The sequence below is a fragment of the Atractosteus spatula genome, chromosome 11 (genome assembly GCF_055471065.1).
Source record: "Atractosteus spatula isolate fAtrSpa1 chromosome 11, fAtrSpa1.hap1, whole genome shotgun sequence".
NCBI lineage: Eukaryota > Metazoa > Chordata > Actinopteri > Semionotiformes > Lepisosteidae > Atractosteus > Atractosteus spatula.
Genome location: NC_142716.1, coordinates 5446450 through 5473426, shown reverse-complemented (window position 1 = coordinate 5473426; position 26977 = coordinate 5446450). Strand labels below are relative to the sequence as shown.

General features: G+C 37.4%; 1 protein-coding gene across 1 annotated transcript in view; it reads left to right on the top strand.

Moving 5' to 3' along the window:
* Nucleotides 1-25767, top strand: part of b4galt2 (beta-1,4-galactosyltransferase 2) — a 118960-nt gene extending 93193 nt beyond the window's left edge. Inside the window, exons 5-7 of the mRNA XM_088927591.1 lie at nt 4884-5006; nt 15171-15275; nt 23875-25767. Of these exons, the coding sequence (XP_088783717.1) occupies nt 4884-5006; nt 15171-15275; nt 23875-24025 (379 nt within the window). The 3' untranslated portion in view covers nt 24026-25767. The remainder of the gene's footprint in view (nt 1-4883; nt 5007-15170; nt 15276-23874) is intronic.
* Nucleotides 25768-26977: the final 1210 nt, after the last annotated feature.

Sequence of the window (26977 nt, the reverse complement as noted above, 5' to 3'; positions counted from 1 at the left end):
TCAGCGAAATTCTTGTCCAATGCCAGTCCAGGGAACTGTTTCCTAACTGGTGCTTGTCCCCCGATACTGTGGTAGCTGTATTCTGAAAACAACTGGCTATTTCAGCTTTATGAAAAATATTCCGTTAAGGCAAAATCAAAACCTACAGTGGGGGAGCTCCTTGCATACCGATACACACTATAAGATATGTTACCCCTGTCTTTGGACTGTGCTAACTAACTGCTCATTTGTAGCCAGAAGCCACATTTGGAGTGTTTAATAGTCCAGAGGCATGTGAAATTATGACGTAATCAACCAGAGGCTCATAAGGACTGAAGTGTAGTCATTTGGTGTGTTTTTTATGAGTATCAGTACTTTTTTTTGCTATTTAATTGTTCGTGATTCTCTGAATTTGTTCTTCGCTGTAGAACCCATTGTTCAAGTAATAAAAGTGATGTGCCACAGTGAAAATTGTTCAGCAACTCCTTACCAGACTTGAAAAGGGATGTTGCCTTTGTGTTAAATCCCATTCAATCAAATACAGCAAGAGTTTGTATGATCTTCCACTTTTTAAAGAACATCTGTTTTTGTCAAAGATATTTCAAAGTTAATTTGGAACCAATGAGGTGAGAGCTTGCGCACTGTGAGTTTAAATGTCCATTGCTGTAATAATACAATATTGTTCTGTCTTATCCTCTGACAAGTTTAAGATATTTTGAAGTCTACTTCAAGGTGTCTTATTTATTGTGTTACAGTGATTGCTTTTCAGGGTTATATGGACAGAAAGGATGAAAAACTCCTGACAACCTGTTATTTTATTTTTTTTGTGCTCCTTTTACTCAGCTGAGGTTAATAACATTGTTTACTGTCTGGAGGTTTCTTTTGATGTTTGTATTTCAGGCATTATTTGTCCCCTAGCAAGGTAATTGGTTTACAGGGATGATCAAAACTCTGAAAGCTTTTCTTTGATCCCGACTCTTGTGCAGGTTTTGTCAGGAATGTTCTCTTTTTCAGGTGGCTGTCTCTAGAATTCTGTAGTATGTCCTGGGACGTTAAACGGACCATATTTTTTCAAATCCCCGATACTTGGATTTGCATACCCCAATAACATTACGTTTACACATGTCTATCGCTCCTCTTCTTGAATTGCGAGCTGTTCTGCTACACATGAGTTCTACAGGCTGTGGAAACTTTATTGCCATACAAAACTGCTTCTTGTTTATTATTCACTGTACAATGGAGCAACAGCCAATTAACTGCACATCTGACATTATCCTGTAATGTATTCGGGTACAACATGTGGTGAAGAAGGGAGCAGAATTCTAAGAAGAACTCTAGAGTATGTACACAAATTGAGAAAAGAGGGACATACAGTAACAGATGGCGTCAAAATGCTTGCTCTCCAACCAGGTAAAAAGACGTTAATGTACCCTAACATTAAAATAAGTAAACAGTCACTTTTGCCAAGTCGAAGTATTTTAGGGAACGGGAGCAGACTAAAGCAACAGTTAGTACCTCTGCTTGTATATAGGTAAGAACTAATAATAATAATCCTTACACAAACTGTATATACTGGAGCGCTTTTCCGGACACTCCACTCAAAGTACTTTACAGTGGACTCCTCTCCACCACCACCGATCACCTAACTGGATGACGCAGCAGCAGTCAAAGTGCGCCAGTACGCTCGTAACTCAGCTATCAGTGGGGAATAGAATAAGGTAATGAAACCAATTCATAGATGGGGATAATTAGGAGGCCATGACTTGTAAAGGTCAGGTCAATTGGTTGCCAATGGTGAGTTGAATTTCACAGTAAGGTACATAGTGTTATATTGCCATATTACTGTATGTTGTAAGAACTATTACAGTATGTTAGGGAAAAGACAGCTTTACACTGGGATTATGTTGCAAGCTAATGTTTTTCTGTAACAGCTTTGGTGTTCCGTTTTTTTGAGTTGGCAGCCCAACATGCAACACTTTTGCCTCAGAGCATCTTACTGTGTGTTTCATACAGTATTTACAGTGAGCTCCTGTGGCCTGGAGGGAGCAATTAGCATAGCTAAGTAATTTTAGCTTAATGGAACAACCCCCCCCCCAAAAAAACACTTTAGCTTTCTAGGAATTGTTTAGCATCTCTGCCCTAAACTAAGAAGGAAATTTCTGCTGTTTAGCCCATGTGTTCGGAGTGGAAGCTGGCTCTCTGTCAAGTGTTGTGTTTGGATTATTATTCATTTCTAACTTTAGGCGTCTTGGAAGTTAAATTTTAATGCTTGACAAATGGCTTTAAAACTTAAGAAAGGCAGTAGAAGAATTAAAAAAAACAGTATTCAATATTTATAGTATTTATACAAGAATATCTGGGAGGAACTGAAAATGTTCAGGATGATTTCTATTACAATTCTGTGCACATAATCCTATCAAACTGATTTGTTGGTAAAGTATCATAGTTACTGTAATTACACTAGTTCATCTCAGTATTGTGAATGGGATTGGGTATGAATTTATCATGTATGTTACAGTATATCCTGATTTTATGTATTTAAAAAGGAACTATTTTTCATGTCATACATGATTACATTATATCATGTATTTGAATAATTGAACTAATTGGATTCTTCTGTACACATTGGCTTGTGTTTTTACTTTTAAAGTTTCTGTATGTTGATCTTTTATTGGGTTAGTCAAAATGTGTCTGTGTGAAGATAGATTTATTCCTTGATTAATTGAAAGAAAAAGTCTTCCTTTCTTGTGGAATTTTAGAAATTAAAAAATTAGTTTGACATTTGTATTGTCAAATGTATGTGTCCTAATGAGAGCTTAATAATGCCTACGGGTTGAAAGGTTCTAACTAAAATGTTTTGTAGTAAAGTGCACATCCACATAATGTTTTCTTTGATTTTTACAGGTCAGCACTTCAGTAATTTTGGCTGGACATTCTTCTTTATTGATACTTCATATGAGCCACACAAAAGGAGCGTACATGTAAAAAATCTAACTATAAAAATGTGGCTTCTATATATATACTGCGCTAAAAAAGCAATCCCTGTTCTTCGTTTGTCATGATGGTATGGCACGATACTCTTAACAACAGTTTAATTCCTTAATACCATTATTAACAAATAAATGTTTTTCTGTATTCACATACTTGGTTTATCAGATCTGAAGAAAATAGAAAATAATTGATTAATTGTTGCATACACTGTAGAATCAAGATTTTGTAACAGGATGGATATGGGTACATGAATGATCAAAGGGCATGTTGTATGTTGCTTTTTCTTTGCATAAATTGTGCTCTTAGGAGTTGTGTTTTAAGCATCTTTGTATTTGTTGCTGCCATTTAAAAATTCAGCTGTGGTTTCCCCTCATGTTCATCAAAAGCCGGCCTGCACTGTCACCTAAAGCCGGCTTTTGGCAGCTACCCGTAACTCCTTCTAGAAGTCCAAAAGCTCACTCCCTGAGCTTCTCCGAATCTGACGTCTCTTTTATTCAGATGCCTTCTCACTGCAGTGTACGAGGGGCCTGTGGAGGTTTTTAAGCCCTGGTTCTGTGCAGGAAAACAGCTTCAAAACCTTGTAGCTACTCTTTCTTATTTATGCTCGACCTGCCCAAAAGCAAGGAATTGGAGCTCTCTGCAGTGTCGCCGGGCGCTGGGGGAAATAACAGGGAAAAAAAGGCATCAAACACTGAATCAGGCTTAATTCTGCCTTCTGGGGCTTTTCTGAGACTTCAGTTCGTTTGTGTTCACGCAGGACCGATGTTTCACTAAGGAGGCCTGACAAATTACACTGGCCCAGTTTTGCCTTATTCCAAAGAGAATTTCTTCTGTTTTGTAGAAGCCATTTTGTAATCTGCATATTTTATAATGTACTTAGTGGTTAGTGATACGCTGTTAGATGTTTCAAAAAACAAGGTGAAGATAGTAGAAATCTGTATTCTTTTAAATTGAAAACAAAAGCTTAAAATGGTTTTGAAATAGAAAAATAATCAGCTAAACAGGTATGCAGTACTACCAGAGCTAATGTATGTACACTTCAGCCTTATTGACTGGTATTTCAAACTGATCATTAAGAGAAAAATGCACAGCATTGGGTCACAATTGTGCAAAGCTGGCAAAGTAGTCCCTTTCTAGAAAGTTTAAAGACCAAATTAAATTTAGTGCTATTGTAAAGTATGAAATAACATTTGAGTGCTTTTACTTTTAATGTTCTCTTCACACTCTGTGAAATACAAATTGCCTAGAGGTAATAGAATTGCATAGTATGGTCTCTCCAAAGAATCAAAACATAGTGGAATCCCCTCTGTAATGTCTAGCATGAACAAGTCTACCAGTTTGAGGAACAATATGCAGTTGAGCAATTAAGCGTGAACAGCCCTCAGCTATACACTTTAAACAAATTGATTAATATCAATTGTCTAATGACTACAGTTACCACAAAAAAACTGTATTGTAATTAGTGACTGAAGACAGTGAATACAATTATAATACAGTTTTTTTGTGGTAACAGGGAGAAAAAACAGTGTATTTTTAATCTTATATTTAGCCTAATAATGTATTGTCTTCAAAGCAATTTCACCCTATATTTTATTTCATCCTCAACCTTTTCTGGGTTGGAATGAGAAACAAGATCATTTTGCTTTGTAGCACAGCTCGCTCTTCCCTCTAGGTGGATGTTACTTATGATTGTAACACCACTTTTCAAGGTACTTCATCCTGGAATAGACATTAACCCAGTCATCCAGTGTGATGAATTTTGAACTATTTAGAAATGTATTTTTATTGTATTTTAGAGCTCTTTTCCTGAGGTGTCAGTGTTTCCCCAGGTCAGCCTTGATACCACAGCAGAAGAGAGAGAGACTGCAAGCCATAAAGACATTATATCAACTCATTGTTTTATTCATTTTCAGGCTACCTTACGCTGGTTATTTTGGAGGTGTCTCAGGGTTGAGCAGAAACCAGTTTCTGAAAATCAATGGCTTCCCCAATGAGTACTGGGGCTGGGGAGGAGAAGATGATGACATCTATAACAGGTGAGTTTCAAAGACATTCTCAGGCAATTGGAGAGGTGTGCAAATAGGGTCTTAGTCAAGAAGTTCCCTCTTAGAAACGTTTTAGAAACAAGTTGTTTCTCGCAATGAGAAGATTCGGTATCCACTGTCTGCAGTTCGCAGGGTCAGGGGAAAAAAAAAGAAATCTCTATAAATGAGAACAAATAAGTTTAATTGAATGAAGAATGTGTTAGCTTTGTATTGCAAAGAGCTTAACACCTGCTGCTCAGAATTCCACAGCCAGACTTCAGACTTGAGAAGCTGGAGAAAAACTGCCTTTTAAAAAAAATAATTTATGTCAGGCTTCCATTGAAACATGTATCATATAATTTGATTTAAAAAAAGTATCAATCAATCTCTGAAGTTTTCGTTTTCAGTGTTCTATCGTTTTTCTCGAATTTGGGTAATGCATGGAAGAGACTGACTGCAGTCGTTTCAGACCTTCAGACCAGGCCTGCTTTTGCAGGTCCCAGTAATGCACAGTAAAGCTTCAATATAAAGATGTGTGACTTTGAGGCAATAGCAGTAATCAGAAGTTCACTTTGCAGTACTCCTCTTGAGTGTCTCTGGTTGTTCTGATAAAACTTGAAGCTCTCAAAGGGCACTGTTACCTAACTATGACTGTTTTCCTTCTACTGCAAAATGGTGCTTGATCTTACTCACAGAGGCAAAATAGCATAAAACCTTTTACATCAGGAGTAATAGGTTCAATCCATCAAAAAATGCAAAGATTTCCCAGAAGTTTTGCCAATATAAACCAAGAGTTATTGTTGCTTTGCTTTTGCCACAGAAATACCGAAATGCATTGTACTGTACCACAACAACTTACAGTGCATTATAATAGAATTGTAGCAAAACAATATAATTCAACACTTATTACAGCTACTTGTGTAGTGTAAGATCAGAAGCCGTTTCTTACATGCGTTTCTCTCTTCGTTACTCCTTTTTTAAATAATCACTAGTGTGTGTAGAGGTTCTGAAAAATAAGCGAAGACCACCGATGACTCCTTTCATATAGAGTAAAGTTCAGCTGACATAGAAAATATCAATTGAGTGCGTCTGCAGTTGTACATGGAATAGTAATGTAGAAGACCTTCTTCTGAGAGTCCATCAGATCCTGGGTTACAGCCTGCAAGGTGCCAGGGAGAGACAATTTTTTTCCTTCATTAATGTGGTAAAGAAAAGGTTTGTCCTCAAAAGCTGTGTTTTAGAAATCACTAGTACTGCTTGGAAGGATGGCAGGAGGATAAGTACAGTAGGCACTTTCTTGCAGCTCTTCAGGATCCACATGTTCAAACTACTTTTATTTCTTTTATTTATGGACCATGTTTTTTTCATGACATTTATGCTATTGCTTTTCTTCCTATTACTTTACAGTACATTTTATATTTTTGCACCCTATGTATTCTAATAAGTAGAAGAAGACTTTATTTAGCTCTACTCATTTGGACAGTGGTTAATTTCAGCTTGCACAGAAATGACACAATTTGCCTTTACTGAGGTGAAAAGAAACCTTTTCCCTTCTCGCTACTGAAATGTATGCCTTGTTGAAACCTGAAAGACTCTTTGGAACCAAGAATTTGCCAGAAAAATTAGTATGCCTGAAAATTTCCTTCAACGCAACAACCCTGTCTTTTGTTGAAAATTCAGTATCTTAAGGGCAGTTTATCCTTGAAAGGGCTTAATTGAATGTGTAGCATTTTTTTTCTCTCTTCTTCTCTCTCTCTTTTTGACTCTTTGTACTTGAGGCTGCATAGAAGGTCTTCTTTGTACAAAATTATCAAGTGAATATACTCCTTCCATAAATAGCTGTGAAAGAAATAAGGGGGAGACTGGACATTGTACAATGTATAAAGCTTTTTTCAAAGACGGACATATATGGTCATACCTGCATATCTAAGTTCAAAGCGTTGCTCGGTAGATTGTCTTTCAGATCGAAGGCTGAAATCTTGTTAATCAGAAGAGAATTTTCCTATCAAGAGAGAAAGGAATCCGGAAATGGTTCTTTTATTTTTAAAGGGTTAAATCCAGTCTGTAGAAAATCCTCTCAGGTGATGTTTCCTGAAGGTGAACTGTCTTCCCTTACAAATAGTGCTAATAGTTTTAAAACAGCAGCAGGAACAACACAAGTGTTAATTGCAACATGGTGTTCAAATGACACGAATGTCTGTTTCTTGCACTGTAGCCTGTGAGACACGATTGAGTTCACACAGCAGCAAGTAAAAAATAATCAAAAGGGGCTTGACTGAGCTTTATAAGTTTCATCCTCAAGCTTTGCTGATTTTTCTGTAACCTTAGTGGGCTGAGTGGCTTCAGACACTATCAGCATCCTGACCTTTTTATCACATGGGCTGGGCTGTCATCTTACTGCCGTCCTGCTTGATGACCTCCAGGGTTTAACCTGAAGCAAAGTAGTGTGTGTGAAATTCACATTTTTGTCTCTTTTTTGCTCTAAAGACAGCACTGAATTATTTCAAATCAGTGAAACAGTCCCCACCTTTAAGCCTTTTGTAGAAATCTGACTCTGGTTTACTTCTGACTTGGCTTGAGGACATTTTAAAGAGACACCTGTTTTTGTGTGACATCTCTGGAATAGCTTCAAAATGGAGATAACATCATCAGAAGTAGCTACTAGGCCTCAAGTGGAATGGTCACTCATACTGTATGTCCCCATTCATGGTAATAACATTGGATGAACATGGCTTGATTCTGACTATAACACTCTCTATAACACTGTTCCAGTTCAAGGCTCTGTGGGAAATACATCTTATGTATACCTCGTTCCGTGTTCTCCGGAGATGGTCATTTTCATCACAATTAAAATCATCTCAAACCTTCACTGGACTGTGCTGTGACTCCATGCATCCCTTCATTGTGAAGCCATACGTTTCCACATATTTTGTACTGTATGTGTGGAACTCATTCGGGTCTTGCACAAAGATTTCCTCAATATCACTGACCATTCCTGCATGCTTACTGAGCAGAGAGGTACAGTATAAAGAGGTAGTATCTTGGTCGTCGTGTGCTTTGAACACGGATGCCCAACTGCAGCTCTGGAGAACTGCTGTGTCTGCAGTTTTATTGTTTTAGCTGAGCTCTCAAATGACCCCAGTTGAACTAATTATTGGCTTAACTAGAGCAGTTCAACAGCTTTTCTCAGCTCTCAAGGTGCTGTTGAATGAAAGATCTATTGAGGTTGGACACCCTTGTTATAGCCAAAAGCCTTCTAGAGAATCTTCCCATAATATTGTAAAATAAACCATTTTATGTGCTTCCTTCTTGTTACTTTTGCTGGTAGGAGTACTAGGGAATAAATTACTCTCCGTTCATCAATACAGTTCATTTTGGTTTCACAGTCATTTGTTCTGTCAGTATTATGCACTGCAAGTCATTTCTGCTTCAAAGTGAAAAGGTCTCAGAATCTGATCTTCTGAGCACGGCTGTCTGGATCAGCACGATCAGCAAGAAGGAATTATTCAGTCTTACGTGACCAATTTACACTTCCCTCTTCACTAGACTCCAGTAGCAGCCGTCTAGTTTAAAGTGCAGTAGACTTTAAAATTAAGTATCATTGGTTCTTCCAATTCATTATGTGCTTAATTCCTATTATTACACATGTCACCGAAGGGTTTAATGCAATTAGGTGTATCAGCAGCAGGAAAGTATTTTGTACTAAACTATTAAGCAAACTTAAAAGAAGAATACATTGGTTTGCAATATTATCACTGGTAAAGATTAGTTCAAATTGATTTTTATTATCCTGGGTGTTATTATAATATAGCACAGTATATTACTTTAGCAAATTATAATTCTGAACATGTAAAACTTAATTCCACACTGAAAAATAAAAAGGAGAAATGCAGCCTTTTCACTGTTGAGTATTCTTCAGCTGTCATTACTGTATATAATATATATCGACCATTATTATGCAGTTATATTTATGCAGCACATTTACAGAACAATTCTTAGTGTATTAGAATTCTATTTGAAATGAATAAATGCTTTTGTAGAAATGTAGAAAATGCTCTCTTTCATGTGACAAAAGAGTCTCAGGCAATGCAAGGCCACAGCAGATCTGTCCTAATGACTTTTGCACATGTTTTCCCCAGAGAAACCCAGGAATACACATCTCCCAGCCAAGGGCAATATGAATCTGAAGTCACAGATTTGTTTTTCCTGAAGAAAACACATTTCTATTTCAATGCACATATTCTAATAGAAAAGGATAAAAAACCTGAGCAGGCTTAGTGTTCTTGAGTTCCAAGGTCAAAACCAAACTCTCACGGCGGGTTTGTCACCTGGAGGTGTCATTGCCTGTGTCAGTTGCAGAGTTACTAAATGCAAGTTATTTGATGTGTGCTATTATTGTGCAGAGATCTCCATATTTTGCTTTGCTCATCCAAGATTGTTTCCGGTATTCTGCCCCATTTCATATGTTCATACAGTATGTAGTTTGTAAATCCAGACAATGAACTCCATGAGCCAAAGTACATGACATTTTGTTCCCTTTCAGTTTTCAAAAATGGCCGAATCAAGTCCTGTGCCAGAAATTCAGTGTTCAAAAATCTCCAGCAATCCTATAATCAAAGTTGTTTGTGCTTGGAATTTAATTTTGGTGAATTTGTAATAAACCTTCTAGAAACTCTTCTCTCCTATCAACAAATGTACATTCAGTACAATATTTTCCTTGTTAGTTTAGTTAGGTTGAGAGCAGGTTATCCTGGTTATCACTGTGGTGTGAATTGTTGCTTTCCACGTGCTCCAGAACTCTTCTGACAAACAGATTATGAGACACCACCTTGCTCACAAGTCAGTAATATGAACAGCAAGAATCACCAGTATGATCTTGAATCACATGGCTTTGGGTTGTCTATGTGCCGATAGCGATTAGTAATACTCTATATTGGATTGTCAGATGGGTTTTGCGTCCTTCTCTTCATCCGATGAAAGTGTTTGGCAAACATTCCAGAAAGCAGCTCTTCACAGGTTACATGTTTAATGAGTCCAATTCTTCCAATTTAGTCAGCTGAGTGTGCTAAAACATGACTGGAAAAAATGCTAAACAAGCAAAAGTATTGAAGTTCTTTCCAAACAGTTTCTTAATTGTTGTTCATGCTTGGAGCTGGATTTAATTCCACCTCTGAGAGAGAGAATATTGCTTAGTCTGCATGAAACAAGGCTTGCTTTCAATAAAATCTATTTAGGTGTTAATGAAGGGGCACAGCAAAGATGTCTGAATCTATTTCAATGGGCCCTGTGCTTCAACTGAATTCTTAGTCCCGATTCTCATTTGGCTTGCATGTTAATTTTAACTTAATTGGTTTGTCTTGAAATGTTAAAACTAGTGTTAAGAACAGAAATCACAGTGGAGTTTATTTACTGTGTACATCATTGAAAAATAAAGTTTAGGCAAAAGTTCTACTTGTATTAATATTCTGTGCTTGTTTTGTTAAACTACAAAATTGCTGTGGAATTAAATTAACTTTGACAGAACATTTGTTTTACTGGGGAAAAGTTTAAATGGGTAATGACAAATATTTTAAACCAAATACTTGTACCCTTTTTTCAAACTATATTCTTAATGACATACGGAATTGTTTCTGTCTTGTTAGTGGAATTAGGCTCAGGTCGGAATGTCTTTCACACATCTTAATTTGTAAAAAGAACCATCACATTAAAAGGAGTAGGCCCTCTCATCCTGTTATTCAATTAAGAGGGTACCTTAAAATGCTTATTTCTAATCTCCACACACAAGTAAAAGGGAGACAATTTTCAGGTAACATGTATTGCTTTTTACTGAAATGTTTGTTGAAAATGTTATTTTTCACAGTCATATGCTTGAAGAAGTATCTACAGATTTACTTTGAAAAATGAAGCTGGTGTGGTGTAAGAGACTACAGTAATTGCATTGTGGACACTATCAAGCTGGGGGAATGATGTTACAGAAATATTGCTTTGCACCCTGTATGTTTGCCTGAAATGTCTTTTTCTCATTTATAAACGTCAAAAATAGAAAAATCTTTATGAGGCTGTTTAAATATGGGTGGCGTTCCAATTCAGTACATTTAAACTTGTAAATGAGATTTTTTTTACAAGATAAGTATGTGGAAATAACGTGCTAATATACAGTCATAATGTAAGGCAATGGTCTGTATGCAAATAATTGAATACAATGAGCAGTGACGTGTGAGATTGATAAACTGTTGAGTTTAGTTTTCATGTCCCACTGAGCGGTGATGCAACTGCCATCATTTATCAGAAGGGTTGCTTCAACAAACCAGAATTAGTTTCTCACAGGAGGATTCACGCATTTGGGTTTTTTTTTAAAGCATGAAATATTCCTTTTAATTGGCACAGCTTAAAGAGTGCCTTCAAAACACCAGTCAATGTAATATTAAATGCCTTCTATTACTAGTTAAGGCATTCTTGAAGTGATTTACAGTGTAAATATAAGCATGTGCCTATCGTTGATGTAAAGCACACTGGCAGTTCCTCAAACAGCCAACGTGCGCCACAGAACATGACCTTGAGACCTCTAGCGCAGACACAACCAATCTACTTAAGAGAGATGTACATTCTCCTTAAGAGATTACAAGCAACAGTACCGATCTACTCAACATAATGAGATGAGCTGTATGAAAGTTTTTTTCTTTCTCCTTTTCTTTCTCTCAATAGAAAAGGTACTATATTGATGGTGTACTGTATATAAACCCTTTAATATCATACTCAAAATCAGGATCCCCAATACAGTTTTGGGAGATTTCAGAGTTCTTTATGAACTTTTCAATAATCTATCCTGGATTTTTACACGCATACTTATTGACCACCTTTCTTATCCACTTTAATTTCTGAGCATGACTTTAACAGAATGTCTGAGAACATTTTCACACTGACATAAGCCTTCTTTTGGAATTTAGGATCATCTAGTGTTATGTATTTTAATTGTACACTGGAATCCTATGAGCAGCTATTTAGCAAAGGTTAAAAATCATAGGACAAACTATTAAAATGTTTGATTGAATTACACTGTAGGATGTGTTGTCCTTCAGATAAGATGTTAAACTGAGATTTTGACTGCTTGGTCATTAAAGATCCCATGGTACTTGAATTAAGTAGGTTAAACCACATTCTTCTGGCTAAATTCCACATCTGAACTCCTTGATTGTCTCTTTTAATTTAATTGGTGAAGTAATTTCTCACTTCTTCAGCTGATCTATTTTCATTCTTTGTTTCCTTCATTTATATTAACTGAATTACAGCCCACACTAAAATTCAGGAGTACAGGATAATTGAAAGTATGGGTATCATACTTGTTTTTGCATACATGGTTTCATTTTTAAGGACAACCCAAAGTTGAACATTCCAGCATCAGAATACAGAAAATACATTAATTATCTGTCTGTCACAGGTTACGGTGGAAATGTTTGTTTCCGTCTACAGTGTTTTAACTTTTAAAAAAATGTTGATGCCAGATGGCTGGATGCTATAATGTAATTTATTATAATGTGGATGTGTAATGCACCAAAACAGAGCATAAGAGAGTTTTGGAATAACAAGATCTGCAGAGATAAAGCATGCTCTTTGAAAACAACGTCGTCTGCAAAAAGGCTTGTTCTCTGCACTGAACTGTAAGAGTCAAAGTTGTACTGCAAGACTCTTTTTGACCCCTGCCTTTTTTCTTGCTTTCTTTTAAATAGAAGAAATGTACACCACCACCTGTCTGATTCAATTTGAAGAAGATCTGTGTAGACTGACCGCAAAATTCGAAATGGTTTTCCAGCAGCAAAACATGAGAGTTGGGAATTAGCGTTATCAGGTCCTGATGTAAAAAAAATGGGGCATTTTACTCACTGCCATTGGGCAGCAGTGGCTTGAAACATTGTACATCACCTTATTGCTTTTGTGTTGTCTGCTGTGTGCTACTGTCATCTTCAGTCGTCCACATGTTTTCTCTAATATGAAGAAATCGTATCTTCATATTCTGGATAGGAAAGAGTATTGAAAAAACTGACGTTCCCACTTCTGTATTATTGATGTCATATTACTGTGTTTAATGTGTGTGTGGGAGAGGGGTTGTTAATCATTTTTCATTGATTTAAGCAGCAATGGTGATTGGATGGAAGGTCGGGTTTTGTTGCACTGTAGCTCGAAAAATTAGATGTCCAAGGATAAGACACTATGACAAACACCATAATTTTCCCAAGGATCCATGAAACAGACCCAAGGCGTAGCTTAGGTTTTAACAATGGAAAACGGAACATTTCAAGGAAACTTGAAATATGTTTTAAAAATAAAGGCCTTTTGTTGTTTTCATTTGTGCTTGCACCAGCATGATCTTGTTTAGAGTTTACTGCAGTTAGATCACTAAGACATTTATCATGCGACAGCGTTTTTGTTTGTCAGCAAGGCGCTAGGACAGAATTGGTGAAGCTGGGCTTTGCTCTGACATCTGATGCGAGCACATTGTGTGTTTTAGCCTGCAAAACAAGGATGTACAAATAACTGAATGGAACCATGGGTATCACCTAGTAAATCAGACATACCTATCCAATTCCACCCTCCTGTGCAGAGCTGTGCTGCATGAAGTTGAAGCATTAGACAGATTTCTTGTTTAATGTTTCATGAAGCTAAGGTTTGTTGTGGATACTTGGCTGTTGCTGTAATTGCTCATGCTGCTATTGCCCTTGTTCAGAATTTATGCCTTACTATATTCAACATTCATTTTTTTTCCTTCGTATCATGAAATGGGGCATTCAGGTAAAGAAATGTGTGTTTCAAATCATGATGGTCATGATATAATCTGTTTCCCGCAGTTGCATTGTGTCTGAAAGTGAAATCTGACATTGCCCGAAGGTTTATGTTTATGATTTGATTTACTATCTCTGTGTGGCACAGTGATAGGATGGAACAAAATGTTTTCTTTGCCATACGTAAGCGAGTTTCTTAAATATAATCAGACCTAAATGCTGTGTGCCAAGCTATGGATCTGTTCCTTTCCTGAGGCTTAGATTAACCATTGTGCCTTTTATTTAATATTGCCGTCATATCCAGTGAAAAATCTTTATATAAGAAAACACAGACAACACGTGTGAAAAGCATATAACACAATATGCCACTGGACATAAAAAATGATATGATGGACATACTTTGATTCAGAATGATATAAATTGTGATAAAACAATACAATGAAAAATAGTATGTTGTAAATACATACAGTACAATACAGTATACTGTACTTGACAAGACACAAAGAAGGGCTTTTAAATGACCAAAGTCTTAAGACTTTTAAGTTTAGTTGTTAATTGAAAAATAAAGATTCATCAAAAGACTACTTTAGAAAAAAACATCCTAAGCTTGGGACTACTGGAGTCTGAATGGCTCAAATCCTTTCAGTGGTGATGTGCCAGAGGAAGTATGGTTTGATGTTGGGGAGGTGTACAGCTCAGGAAATGGAATTTATGAGCAAGGAGCAAAGGCGAGCCGGGTCAGTTTTTCTCCCCTGCTGTCAGCTGGCAGCCTACCTGACGAAACGCCCCGGTATTTTCCCTGAAATTACACTTCAGGTCACATTTGTTATAACATTTCATCCCAGAGATAACAAATGCAAAGAGTAATAACATTCCTTTCTTGTGGAACACTGAGACATTGTTAAAACCACAAAGTATTTCTACCAGGAAATCAAATCTGCCATGAATACCTTTCTGACACACAATTTCCTCTTCTGTATTAGTGCAGTTCAAGGTTACTGCTTAACTTCCTTGTACTAAGCATATACTAGAATCGTAAGAGTTTGGCAGGTTTTTTTATATTTCTTCTTTTAATGCCCTTTATGGTGTAAATGTATGAAAACTATGTGGTTGTCCTTTAACAGCTTTAAGATGGGTTCTGGATTGTGATTGATTAAGCGATTAATAGAATCTATTTAAGCACTAAAATCACTCTCATCTGTATTTGGTACAGGACAAGTTTTTTTTTTACTTGTAATTTCAAAATACCAACAATGACCAGTTCTACCTCGTGTGTATGTCTGTAGGGATTTTCCTAGATCTTCATAGTTATGTAGGGTTTTGCCCTGTGCCTGAATTTCCATGCCTGTGTGTGTCACATTAATTGCATTCTGATTTCCTCTTGTTCTTGTGTGTGAAGGATTACCCTCAATGGCATGAAGGTTTCTCGGCCAGATGTGCGGATCGGGCGGTACAGAATGATCAAGCACGAGCGTGACAAGCACAACGAGCCCAACCCCCAGAGGTGAGTAACACCCACTCCCTAACTCCCCCAGTGTGCCACCACTGCCTTCCTTATGACTTACTCACTGTAACAGGACAGCGGGATCAAGAGTGTTAATACTGGTATGGGCCACTAGAGGGCAGCTTTTAGACACCCCAGAGGCAGAGAGGTAAAATAGGTTTGCACAGTTGCTTGATATTGTGCAAGGAATCAACTCAGCTAGCTGCAATGTGTTTCCTCTAGAAAAAGGTTCAGTACTCGACAAATGCTACTTATTCAGTTTTAGGATAGATAGAAATCTTATGGTGGGGCAGAACCTTAAGAGCCAAAAAAAAAATTAATATCCTCCATAATTTCTGTTCTGTTATTTTTCTGCATGTCCATCATCTGCACTTTATGCTTAATCAGGGACAGTAAGCTGGTCATCGCTGTCATACATGTTCCTCCTTTCAGCTGTGAAATCGGCACAACTCAATAATAAAACATGCAGAATAAAAACAGAATCACAGGAACTGCACAGAATAGTTCAACGTATAGAGCAGCAGTAATGTTAAATGAAAAAAGTTACTTCACAAACTAAAATGTCATGACAGTTGCTGTGTAGAAAGATCGGCGTTTGGATTTCTTGTACAAGAACAGTAACATGAGTAATATAATTCTTCATATTATAAAAAATGTTCTTAGTCTTTATCAGTTAAAATCCATTAACAGGTTATTTCTGCATGACTTTAAAATGCACCACACACCACTGATAAAAGAATATAATTATATAAATGCAAAGAATTATAATTATTGTGTTTTTCTAATCTATTTTTTAGATCATTCTCTCATAAAGCAGAGTTTCTATAGAATATGACAGGCACTACCAATTACATAAACAGAAGCAATTTAGGTTATTAATTTCATGCACATTACACAAAACACAAGAAGTGTTCCACATGAAGTATTTTTAAACACATGGATGTGTACTCCATTTATATGAGCTGTGTTAAAAAGCAATTTTCAATTAATTACACTTGAACAAGTACACTCCAAATTATGCAGATTAACAACCTAGAATCAGATTAGTTTTTGAGCGCACTTGTTACAAACCTTAGAGTACTGTACCTACTGTACAGCCTTTCCTAATGTGACATACTGTAAGAACAGTTGAAACAAGACGAGGGCATTCGACCCATCTAGCCTGTTTGGGGAGTTAATATCTAATTGATCCAAGGATCTCATCCAGCTGTTTCTGGAAAGAAGCCAGGAGATCGGTTTCAGCAACAAGGCTGGCCAGCTACAGTACAACAAGCTGCCAGCAGCCATATCACCCTGCAACTCTCAGCCCAGCAGGTGTGAGCCTGGTCAGTACCTGGATGGGAGACCTCCAGGTACTGGATAGTAAAAACTAAGGCTGCTGCTGGAAGAGGTGTTAGTGGGGCCAGTCAGGGGCGCTCACCCTGCGGTCTGTGTGGCTCCTAATGCCCCAGTACAGTACAGATGAGACAGATGAGAAAAACTGAGGTTCTGACTCTCTGTGGTCATTAAAAATCCCAGGGTGTTTCTCGAAAAGAGTAGGGGTGTAACCTGTAACCCTGGCATCCTGGCCGAATTTCCCATTGGCCCTTACCAGTCATGGCCTCCTAATAATCCCCATCTCTGAACTGGCTTCATCACTCTATTCTATCCCCATGAATAGCCGGTGTGTTGAGAGTGTACTGGTGCACTATAGCTGCTGTCACATCATCCAGGTGGATGCTGCACATTGGTGGTAGTGGAGGGGAGTCCCCATTACCTGTGAAGCACTTTGATTGGAGTGTCCAGAAAAGCACTATATAAGTGTAAGAAATTATTATTATTATTATTATTATTATTATTATTATTATTATTATTAACAACCCTCTGGGAAGAGAAGTGTCTCCTTTAAATGTACTTCCACATAGTTTCCACTTGTGTCTTTTGTTTGTGTTTCACTATTCATTCTGATGCAGTCCTCTGGTTTGACATTGGCAATGTCCTTGTGGATTTTGAATACAATGTATATATGCAATCCCTCGTAGTCTTCCCCGTTCAAGTCTAAAAAAGGTTCAGTTCCTTTATATTACAGTACTTTGTCCTTCCACTGCCTGAGGCATGTTGTTGATTTCTTCCTTAATGATCACGTGAGTGAAATACTCATGTAGTACAATACTTCGGTCATTTCCCTTTTATTGTCTTAAAGCTTCCCATTATTGTCCCGGATAAATTTTCCTTCATCCTTAACAGTGACTTCAGCTCCAGACAGGCAAAGCAAAAGTTGTAGGTAAATGTCGCACAGCACTTGTCAAATGGGAGAATAAATACCATTTCTTGCTCAAAATACTTTCCTCATGTACACCAGTTCTTTTCTTATTTCATTATTTTCAAATAATAATAGGTTTACAGCTTCTGCCAAAATAAAGGAAGTCTTACTGTACATTTCATACATCTTGTCCTTTGTGCCATTATCAGTTATAAATCTGATATAAATATTGTTCTTCCCAACTGTTCATGGTCTATTTGTCTGCTTCTCTGCTTTTTCCCTAATTGGCTAAAATGTTTTTTGCATTGTTTACCTGTCTAGTGCATTAGCATTCTAGCAAAATAAATATATCAATAACAGGGCAGACATTCTTCATCACATTATTTTTATTACATTTTTTACATTTATTACATTTTAAGATAATTTTTTTCATGACATTTATGTTTTTTTAACAATGGTAAAAAAAACTGACTAGACTCAGTGGAAACCATGTTTCATTGTTAAGGAGCTCCTTTGTACTCAGATGTGCAGAGTGAATGTGTCTCGGTTACAATAAATAAAACAATACTGTATTTTTAAGAAACGCTATTCCTTTACTACTGTATAAACAAAGACAAAAGGTCTCACTGAAGGGTAGCAATTTAGAAAACAACTACAGCAGCAGAAATTTGGTTTCCTAAAGTTATAATGACTTTTATTAATGGTCTTGAAGTCAAATATTATATGAAGGAACATTTAAAACGGCAGGGTGATTGTTGGAACTCTTAGTGTGTCTGAGTTAAACTGGTTTTTACACACTCCCACTAACATTTAAGAGATTAAAGTATTTAGTAATATTATTCTGATGACAAGCTAGGCAGTAGTAATAATAAGGAAACAGCTCACAGAGAATTTCAAGTGCATCATAAACTCTCTTTCATCATAACCTGGAGAACCTGAAAAATGGCATGTTTTCAGTTGAAATTTAATAAAAATTCTGCTAGAAATATTCTTGTTAGAAGTCAGGAAAACTGTTAATTTCAGGCTTCGTGGCACAAATAACTGGGCTACTTATTCAGCATAAATTACACAGGCCTTGCTTTATTAACTGTTTTTTTTTAAAAAGAGCCTCCCATCTTAACTCCAGTTTGGGTGTCAACCACATACACGGGTCTCCTAATGAACAAGGTTAGACAAGGTTAACTACTGGAGAAAGCTGAAGAATTATGATACAGACAATAATTCAGATTAAAAAAATTCAATATCAAAATTTCAAAATTTTAAATCATCTGATGCTGACTTTTCCGTACTTAAGTGCTGTATTTTTTTCAAGTTGTACCTGCAAGCTGTTTGAAACCGTTTAATATTGTCAGAACATTCGCTCACTTCCAGGTTGTTTCTACTAATACGTTATATTTTGTCTCAAACACGCGTCATCTGCAGCCCGCAAAGACTCACTTCGACTAACAAAAAAGTCCCCAATAATATTTGGGCGTTTTGGTCATTTGATACTGTAGCGCCCCCGCCGGGTAACGAAGCGGAGGTGCACCCGGATAATGCATAAGCAGCGGTGCAGGCTGGGAACTGTTGCGGGGGATGGTCTGAGCGTCCGCTGGGTGACTGCCGATGTACTGTAAATAGACACTGTTATACTTAATGTAATAGCGGTTAATTGTTTACTCCTGTTTTGTTCCTTGTCTTGTAACCACCCTAAAGCAGCGTACGTGTCCTATTCACAGCCCCTGTGTGCGTTAGAGTCTTAAACCATTCGTTCATTTGTATGTGCAAGGATTTAGTTTTATGTGATTCGTGAATGTTCTCATATAAATATGCTACAGTATAGACATATTGCTTCATAGCTCCAAGGTCCCAGGGCTTGCATATTCTCCCCATGTGTGAGTGGCTTTCTGTGGGAGTTTCTGCGGCACCCCCCAGTTCAAAGACATGTTCTGGTTGACTGGCATCCCTGAGAGCACGCACTATAAATGTGTGTGTGTTTGTTCGAATGTGTGCACATTTGTGTGAGTGAATATGTGTGTAAATGTTTGAGTAAATGTTTCTCTGTGTATGTTTGTTCATCTTGTTTGTATGTTGTGTATGTGTATCTGTGCAGTGAATGTGTGTTTATGTGTACCTGTAAGTGAATGTTTTTGTGTTTATGTGTAATGAATGCATATGAGTGGATGTTTGTGTAAATGTGTTTGTGTGTATGTGCAAGTGAATGTGGGTATGTTTGAGTAAATGTGTTTGTGTGTACTGTATATGTACTGTAAGGGAATATGTGTTTGTGTGTATGTGAGTAAATGTGTGTGTATATGTGAGTGAGAGTGTGTGTTTGTGAGTATGTGTGAGTGAATGTGTGTACAGTATGTGACCTGCAATGATCTGGTGTTTTGTCCAGGTTGTAGTCACATCTTACCCTCTGCCTCCCAGTATAGTATCAGAATAGAACATTCACTGAAAGTGAATGAATGGATGTCTCCAAGCAAAGAGAAACTAATAAAGCATCTCATTCATAAAAACGGAAATTGTAGTTAATGTTGGTATCAATCCTGTTTTAGTTTTCTTTCCTATAATACACTTGACTCTGTTCTGTGAGCCTGCTCTGTCTTTTGGTGTGCAGGTGTGGAGATGCCCTGCATTTGGCTAAAAATAGAAGTACAGCTTTGCTAGTACTGCTCTTGAACTGCCTTTGTGTGACGTTCTTTGGGTTCATTAAAGATACAGGAGTGTGTCAAGTACCCTCTGAAAACTGAGCTCTCCCATCATTCATTGGGAGGCAATAGATCAGACTCGCCCACAGTTCCCTCGCCGCCTGTCTCTCTCCTCACCAGGAAAGCATCAGCCTTCCTTGGAAGAGAGGGAACAAATGGTTCCTCTATCATTGCGGTTCACTCTCGGTGGTTTCTGCCCACACATGTGCCCAGCTTCTGAACAAACACAGCAAACGATGGCTTACACACGCGGCACCATGATGTGGCCGTTATTGTTGATACTACAGCAGCTTTAGAGTTCTGGCTTTGATTCCAGTTTGGAATCACACTGAAGAGTCTTTTTAGTCTACATGTTCTTGTGTTTTCATGGGTTTTCTCAACATACTTTCTTTTAGTCTCACTGCCCACAGACGTGGGTTTTAGGCCCAGTCAGCTGCCTTGGCAGTGTGTATCCCCTTAAAGGAGGGCTCTTCATTTCATTGCTTGACCTTGTGTAAATATGCTGTCTATAACCTGTTCTGGTCACAGAGCTGTAGAGAGAGTTTGGTTTTGTGTGATGTAGGCTATATCTGTCTGGGGATTGTGTTCGCTTTATTTTGTATGCAAAGTGTGTGTCTTCCTTTACTTTAACATCTCATATCTGAGTGTTTACTTTAGCAGATTCAGTTATTTGAAGAATGGCGTCTAACTGTACGAGAATGCTTATTAATAAATGAAAATATTTGTTTCCTGACATTTATGTGATGCTTGATTCCCAAAATATGTTTCGTTATTTGCTCACTTGTTTCACACCACTAGGTTTTAAAATTTCATCATTATACCCAAGGCACAGACTTTGCAGTATTTCTGGAATATTTGAAGTTAAATAACACTGTGTTCTACCCTGGTCTATGCTAATCTTGGCAAAGTTTGAACATTATTTTGAAGACTTTTTTGTCACTGTTTCAACTGATTTTTTTTTTCTTGGTCTTGGTAAAAGATATTTTTTAGCTGCTGTACTGAGGCATTATGCTTGCTAGAGGAAATGAAGGGGCATTCATCAATATTTTAAAGATTAGTTAGTAACGCTGGCACTGTGGCTCATGAATATTCATTTACAGAACAGGAGCCGTTTTCATGTAGTAATATCATTTAAAATGTATTTGTAAATCATAATCTTTGGACAGTGTAATAGCCTTAGTGACTGCTGAGGTGATTTATTAATGATTTCCACAGAGAAATCAGGGAAACGTTTTGTGGGGTTGTTTAATGTTTAGAGTTGTCCCCTCTCCCATCTCTCCTGCTACAGTAAATGTTGTTTTTTGTTGTTGCACTGAGACTCCCAAAGGAACAAGTTAATGTTCTTTGAGGGAAAATATCTTCACTCTAGATTATGCGAGATTGGTTATTAAAACGGAACACATTTAAAATGGAGAGGAAAACCATGTTAGCAAACTCTGATTGCTGTAAAATAAATTAATAAATGTAACAAGGCTCTATAAATTATTTACACACCATATGTGGAAATATCACTGTAGGCACTGAATATGAACTGGATACATGGTCTTTATATGAGGACTAATATTTTCCTGTATTCTTCAGTCTCTTTATATTTTATGTAGTATATGAAGTTTCTATGCTTTGTACATACGTTTCCACAGCTCTGTATCCGTGTGTGACAAACGCTCTGTAGTTCTGTTAAAATATTTGTGACTAACAGCAGGAGTGGACTTACATCCATCCAGTAATGTACCATTTTGGGCATTTAATATTTAAGGAACCATTTTATTTTAGAGGGATAAAATGAAGGAAAGCTTTCAGGCTGCAATTATTCATCCATCCGTCTTTAGTAACCATGTGATTGCTACAGGGATATAGTGCTGGAGCTAAGCATGCAAAGCCCAAGGCATAGCTACACACTGCAGCACTGTGCCAGGATAGCGCCGGTGGAGCTGGGGGGCTGGGCAATTGGCACATGCCAGTTAAACTGAACAGCATGTCTTGGGATTGTAGGTAGAACATGCAAACTCCAAACAGAAGGCAGTCTTCCAGGTGTGCATTCCACCAGTCGGGAATTTAACCTATATGCCACTGTGCCACCCAATAGGTTATACTGCAAAATGCCATCTTCTACAAATAAGAGAATTCCCGACTGTCTTTTAGGACCTGTGTTACGTGCAATACTGTATGTGTTATTTCAGGAAGGACAATGTTGGGAATACATTAATGTAAACCATGTCTGTTAGCAGTAATTCTGCTTTATGTCCCATTTATGAGCATGTAGGTGGATTAATAGACAAAGAACCATATCGTACATCAGTTTGTTTGGCAGTGGAATAATTGTGTGTCTGTGCAGTTACAGTAGGTGCTGATCTTCTCTTGTCAGGCTCTGTTTTCTGTTAAATACTTTGTATGTTCACTGTGAATTAACGAACCCTGCTAGAAAGAAGATATTGCCTGCTCTATAATTAAAACGTGCTCTTTCAAGTGATACTGTGACGCCTTACCAGAAGCAGTTACAGTAAATGAAAAGTGTGGACAGCTAACTATAGAAGCATCTCCTCTCTGGAGTCAATAGATCAGTCTTTGCTGACTCTCTCCTACACTCTCACTTTTCCAGTCTTTTCCCTTTTGTCCTCCTCGATTTGAAACAGACGAATGCTTTTTATTAGACGTCTCGTCTGACTGCACTCTCAAGACAAGGAGTTTGACCTGGGCCAGTGATCTGATGTGAAGTCCAAATGAACCTGTCATTAACTGAAGGAGCCGCATCCTTCAGTGAGAGGGAGCAGTTGGAGGAGGATTTGTTCAAGAATATTCAGGATTGGATTCTTGGCATTATGCCTACTTATTAAAAATTGTGTTGGCCGTAAGTGAGGAGGCTTTAAAAAATAGACACGAGTAGAGCAATGTTATCGCTGCCGTGCAAATGCATTACTAGTAAATATGCTACTTACAACAGGGAGGGCGTGGAGAAAGAGCTAAGCGGTTGGTTTCTACCTAAGAAAAAGTATATGTGAAAGAGAACGCTTTTTTGTTGACATGCAGTATATTAGCTTTGTGCCTTTTAATAGCTTAAGGTGGAGTAGTTAAGCAGTAGCGATGTGATCATAGCTCCATCTGTTGTCAGTTCTGAGAACATGAGCAAATTCAGAGACTAGCAAGAGTCCATTTCTTTTGTCCCATCTTGTGTGTATAAAAGCTTGTCTCTTATTGATCCAAGAGCCTCGTCAACCTAATTCTCAAAGGATCCCATTGATAGAGAAACCATCTAGTTTTTGCCGTCTTGCTAAAGTCTGTAAGAGCCAAAATGCACAAATTCTCTCCTCGCAAGGTTCTACATTTCCAGCATTATGATGTCTGGGCTGTAACCTAGAGTAGTTCCAGGTATTAAAGGACGGATGGGGGACATAACAAAAATCTGGATCTCCATCAGATGTTGATATATTCCGTCTTGTCCTCATCAGTCTGCATTCATATTTGGCTTCCAAAGTAACAATATATGTTTAATTTGTTCATTGTGAAAAATTAAGGACTGTTTTAATGATAACCCTACTAAGTTCTTTATTAAACTGTACTGTTTAATTTTGTTTAAAACTGTAAAAAAAGACACATTTTGGAAAACAATAATAAATCGTTTACCTTGTCAATAATAAGAGGTGATATTTCTTCATCTGCTTTTCAGGTTCAACAAAATCCAAAACACCAAGGTCACCATGAAGCGTGATGGTATCAACTCCCTTCAGTATCGCCTTGTCCAGGTCACAAAGTACCCTCTGTACACAAACGTCTCCGTGGAGATCGGCAAGCCCCCACCTCGGCCTCCGAGAGGATAGGGCCACGCCTCACGTCAACACACACACACAGTAACTCTCCTGCCGGACTTTTTTCTCTCCCTGCCTGCCTCAGGCCCAGTCAGAAAAGAGAAGCCTTAACCAGTGCAGACAGGCACCATGGGCCTACAAAAGACACAAAGCCTTGTGCTTTTACCGAGACTCTTGAGCTTTATTTGTTTTGTTTTTTTTCTTTTCCGGGTCCGGCTGTCTTCATGACTACTATCTCCAAATGCTAACCTCGTGAGGAAAAAAAATTACAAAACGGACCGGCGATAAAGCTCGTCATCCAGTGGGTGAGGTCCTGAACGCTGGATTGAAATTAGAATTTCTTTTTTTAGGTTTATTTTTTTACGTAACATATACTTGTATTCTTTTGTAACTCTACAACAACAAAATTAAAACTTCAGAGGCATATTACGTTCACCGACTATTTTTTTAGGATAGACAATATAAGTGAGAAACCATGGAGAGCTACTGTAGGTTGCTATCTTTGTTGTTCTGCTCAAGGGTAACATTTACAAGCCTGTTTAATCCATTACCTGTAAACCCACCAATGTTATTATACTGAGATTGTTATACTAACAACCTGGACATATAACCAAGACCAGCCTAATTGTTTTGAACTGTCAAAATTACTATATACATATATATTGTATATATGTGTGTATACATATACTAAAATGAATGTGTATCTATACAGGCTTTACACATACTGTAATTGTGCTGGTATTAATATCACTTTACAAATACAGGGCCTCAAGATAAGTGTTCAACAGAAGACTCTGTGAATTGACTTATTTCCCTTGCATCTGGGATTCATACCAAGACATCTGTCAGGTTTTACAAAAGGAGTTCAGTCAGCCAGGAAGACGAACACTGGTCCAAAAACTGGGTGAAGCTTTCAGGGCTAATGAAGAATATTTATCCTGTGAAACTGGAAAACAACCATTCAACATCATCATTCTGTCATTATAATTCTGACGGAGGAAATACTGTCTGAATCGACCTTTTATATACTGGTATGGAGATCAGAAATTGTTTTCTGATTTACACGGCGTAAGAAGTCAAAAGACTGTTGCCACATTTGGCATTTAAGATTCAAATGAGACTGAGTGATGGTTTGACTGTGAATCTCGCCAGCATTTCTGGATGGGGATAATCACTTGCTTATTTGCTCTTTACATTTTGCTTTGATTTTGTTTTGTTGTTTGTTTTGTTTTTTCAAAATACCAGACACACTTTTGACAAACAAAAACTGCTTGAACATGCACCTTTTTTTCTTTCAGACCATTTTCTTTTATTTGTACTGCCTAAACACCAAACTGATGCCTTTGGAATTTTTATGAGTGGCAAACAAGATTGAGGAATGCTGCATTCTGGGAGATTTTTCTATTAATGTTCCTGTGTCTCGTGAAGTGATGTGAAAACCTTTCTCTTTTGTACTGTTAATGGTTTTCTTGGCTCGACTAAAAAAACTGTACTAGTAATGAAAATGTTTTTTTTCCCTCTTGGGTTTATTTTAAGACATTTCTTAAAGAATGCTTGCTTTTTTATTCTTTTTTTCTTAATTTCCTCCACATGACTGTGTGCCTCTTTCTTTGTTCCTGAGTTATTATTTTATGTCACTGTTCCTGTCTGTCATTTTTGACGAATAGTTCAGTATCTTAGTTTTATAACTGAAGATGCTTTGTTTGCATATCATAATCTGCATCCTTAAAATATAATATTCATATTTGTTTCACAGGAAGCCCAAGTTTTCCTTTTGTGGTATTAATTAACTAGTACTATTTATGCTTTTTTGTAGGTTAGGGGGGATATTTTTATTTATGTTTGTGTAAAACATTGCCCAAGTGACAAGATTTTTTTACTGCCAATCCAGAAACAGGTTTGCTACTGTAATTGTTCATTTTATGTTGATAGCCTCTCTTAACAGTAAATACTGTAGCTCATCACACTTGCTGTACATAAAAGCCTATGATAAGAGCTAGGAACTCAAGGAATTCCTCTGGGTTCCATTCAAGTCTGTGTAAAATAAGCCAAGTTTTTTTAGGTATCATCTGCAAGTGTTCTGAATACATTTTTAGCTTCGAGACTTTTTTTCATTCCTTAAACAGAATTGTCTTTTATCAAGGGCTTGTGTGCATCTTTTGAAGTTACCAACTAGTGACATATAGCTTTTTAACCAATGATTACTAAGAATAAATATAACAAGTGATACCTTTGCATTTCAGAAAAGAGCAAACTGAAGCATTTAACGTAACACAAATGTACATGTAAAAGACCGTATTTTAAAGACGTAATGAACTCCTTAAAACATTAGATTACATTTTTGAGGAGTGTTCATTGTTGATAAACTTAAATGCAAATGTAAAGACCATACAACATTTTTTTTCAAAAACAGAATTCTAGCACTTGCTCTTCCAAGAAAGCATTCCTTTAAAATGCAAGGAGGAAGTCCAAGATGAATGTTATATTCTGGGATTCTAGCTTATTTATACGGTACAGTTTCATTTTTATATTCAGAGGGGATGTGCCCTGCCCTTCAATTTAGTTTAATATATTTGTTGGTGAGCCAGGTGGTTTTTCCTTTGCTGATGGTGTATAAGGTTTGGAGCCACAAGTTTACTGATCATTTTTCCCTCAATCTCAAATTTAGGATGCGCCTTAATTCAATTAATCAATGCACCACATTAAGTACATCAATAGGTATTTTGCCTATTTAGATGACAGCTGTCAGATCCTGGTTCTGGAGGGCCAATGTGTCTGCAGGTTTTCAAAGTCTCGGTACCTAAAGAGCTGGGAACAGCTATTAAATTGGTCCAGTTAAGACAGTAACTATTTGATTAAGTTCATTAGGATCTGAGCTGGAGTGAAAATGTACAGGCACACCAGCTCTCCAGATCCAGAACTGGACAGCACTGATCTAGACATTTACAACCCATTTCACAGTAA